The following is a 2,729-nucleotide window of genomic DNA, read 5'->3' as shown; positions in this document are numbered from 1 at the left end:
TTTGCTTTTACGAAGACTAAATTTAACTAAATGGCCAGCAGTGACTTTTAAACTGATTGAATAGGTCCTCACAAATATTGCCACAGAGCTATATGAGCCAGTTTCAAGCTGTGGGAGATTGTCTGTAGTCCAGTTTTGTTCACTAAAATAAAGCTGGCAGCCAGGGGAGAAAAAACAACCACGAGGAACTTCACATACTTTTTTCAGGATGACTCACTGGCATGAAATTATCCCTTCCACCCAAGAGACCTTCGGTATATTTTTATTTACCTGACTCCCATTTGTCCATACAGTTAGAACTTGAGGTGCTGAAGAGATTCTTTCTTGAAATGATCTTCTGCTGCATAAAGAGATGCTGTCAGCATTCAAACATCAAAACTAGGAATGCTGGACATGACTGAACAGGTAGGTGTGATGTTATTTCCAATATAAATAGTATGTAAATCACCCTTTTTGGTTACAGCCGAAATTAGCTTGGCTTTCAATGTGCCCAGGACTCACTAGACATCACATAGTAACTATTTTGTTCTTGAATGCAATCATATTTATTTCAAAATAAAATTATAGTCTTGAGGAGAATGTTTCTTTCTTTTGAGTATACCAAAGCAAAAAGTGGGTTCTTTTGAGCCTATCATTATTGTTACGGATTACTGCTATGGTCTCTATCCTGGGAAAACCAGCATAAACATAACTACTGCAGGAACAACTGTATAACTTTAAAAAATGTTCACTGCTGGTAATTTTTCACAAATATTCCATGTAATTAAGCCCCAATTTAATGTATCCCACTACCACCTAAACACTCAACACAGCAAACTTGTACATACATAGATGCTGTGTTCATGTGAATAACCTTAACAACGTCTGTAGAATTACACAAATAAAACCTGGCATGCTTTGGAAGATTTACTCTGAAAGATGTACATTGTCATTGACTGGCGATACCATTTTTCAGATCTGAAGGACATTTTTGAACTTTCTAGGTTTTCAAACTACAAGTTCCAGGGCCTGGAGTCTTAATTCCACATGAATGATTTTTTTATTTATTTTTTTTAATGTAAGCTGTAGGTGTATATACCTTGCCAAACCCATCTTGAATGCTGTGAGAAAATCTCATCTCCATATTTTTAAAAGGATGTAGTATAATTTAAAAAGATAAAGAAAATGGCAACAAAGATTCTCAAAGATATGGGGCATATGCTGTGCCAAGTGCAAGTGAAAAGATTGTAACTCTTCATTTTAGAAACGAGGAGGGGGGAAATAGGAATACAAAGTGAAAAGGCAACTGTTATTCACCCAGTCCCAGAATGCAAGAACTAGGGGACAATAATTAAAATTATTGAGAGGCAGCTTTAAAACAAACCGGAGAGAGTATTTTCCATGTAGTGCATGTTTATTTAATGGAGTTCATCACCACAAAAGGTTACAAAGGCAGACAGTATAACCAGATTTTAAAAAAGGACTATACACATTCATGAAGGTTAGATCAGTCAGGAGTTATTAAATAGGACAATCAAGGATGTAACTTTTAACTTCCCTAAACCAATTATAGTTAATGCCAGGGATGCCACAACAGGGGATGGATTACTCTAGACAGGTCCCATTCACATACATTCCCTCTAATACCTCTAAACTCCTTGCCATTGTTGCAGAGGCTGCCAGGCTAGATGGACCACTGGTGTAGCCTTGTTTGACAGTCCTTATATTTTTATACTATTATTCATTCCAACTTTGTTCTTCTTCCCATTCTTCTCCCTTTTTACGGTCAGACAGAAAACAAGACTGTAGTAATGGCTGTGGGGAATTGTACTGCTGTGACTGAATTCATTCTCTGTGGATTAACAAATCATCTGGAGCTTCAGGTCCCACTCTTTGTGATGTTTCTAGTGATCTATGTCATCACCCTGATGGGGAATCTGGGGATGGTTGCACTGATAAAACTTCATCCCCACCTTCACAATCCTATGTATTTTTTCCTAAAGAACTTATCTGTGGTGGATGCCTGTTATTCCACAGTTGTCACTCCAAAGATGCTGGTGAACTTCCTACAGCAGAGAAGAACTATTTCTTATGCAGGTTGTATCACCCAATATTTTAGCTTCATTTTATTTGTGATCTCCGAGTGCCTCCTGCTGGCTGTGATGGCATACGACCGCTATGTGGCAGTATGTAATCCATTGCTCTATACAATCATCATGTCACCAAGATCTTGCCTGGGGCTGGTGATTGGTTCATATATATGGAGCTTCATAAACTCGGTGGCACACACCAGCTACTTACTGAAATTATCTTACTGTGATTCCAATGTGCTAAACCATTTCTTCTGTGATATCAACCCCCTCCTGAATCTCTCTTCCTCTGACACCTATGTCAATGAGCTACTGGTCTTCATCCTTGGCAGTGTGGTTGAAATAAGTAGCATCACGACTATTCTCATCTCATATATTTTTATCATTGTAACTGTACTGAGGATTCACTCCACTGAAAGCAGGTATAAAGCCTTCTCCACTTGTACCTCCCACCTGATGGCTGTTACCTTGCTCCATGGGACGATTCTCTTCATGTATTTCCGACCAGCCACCAGTTACTCTCTAGATACAGACAAAATGGCCTCAGTGTTCTACACTGTGGTGATCCCCATGCTAAACCCCCTGATCTACAGTCTGAGGAACAAGGAGGTGAAGGATGCCCTGAAGAGAGTGATGGAGAAAAAAACATTGCTTCCATGA

At 39.0% G+C, this 2,729-nt stretch overlaps 1 protein-coding gene across 1 annotated transcript; it reads left to right on the top strand.

The window, feature by feature from the left end:
* Window positions 1–1,790: 1,790 nt before the first annotated feature.
* Window positions 1,791–2,729, top strand: LOC149871155 (olfactory receptor-like protein COR4). The gene has a single exon (XM_090034845.1). It carries the CDS (start codon window positions 1,791–1,793, stop codon window positions 2,727–2,729), a length of 939 nt encoding a protein of 312 aa, XP_089890971.1.

The sequence above is a fragment of the Crocodylus siamensis genome, chromosome 2, assembly GCF_052110815.1.
Source record: "Crocodylus siamensis isolate JL-2025a chromosome 2, ASM5211081v1, whole genome shotgun sequence".
NCBI classification, from domain to species: domain Eukaryota; kingdom Metazoa; phylum Chordata; order Crocodylia; family Crocodylidae; genus Crocodylus; species Crocodylus siamensis.
The sequence above is the reverse complement of the archived record's forward strand: the minus strand, read 5'-3'. Positions and strand labels throughout refer to the sequence as shown.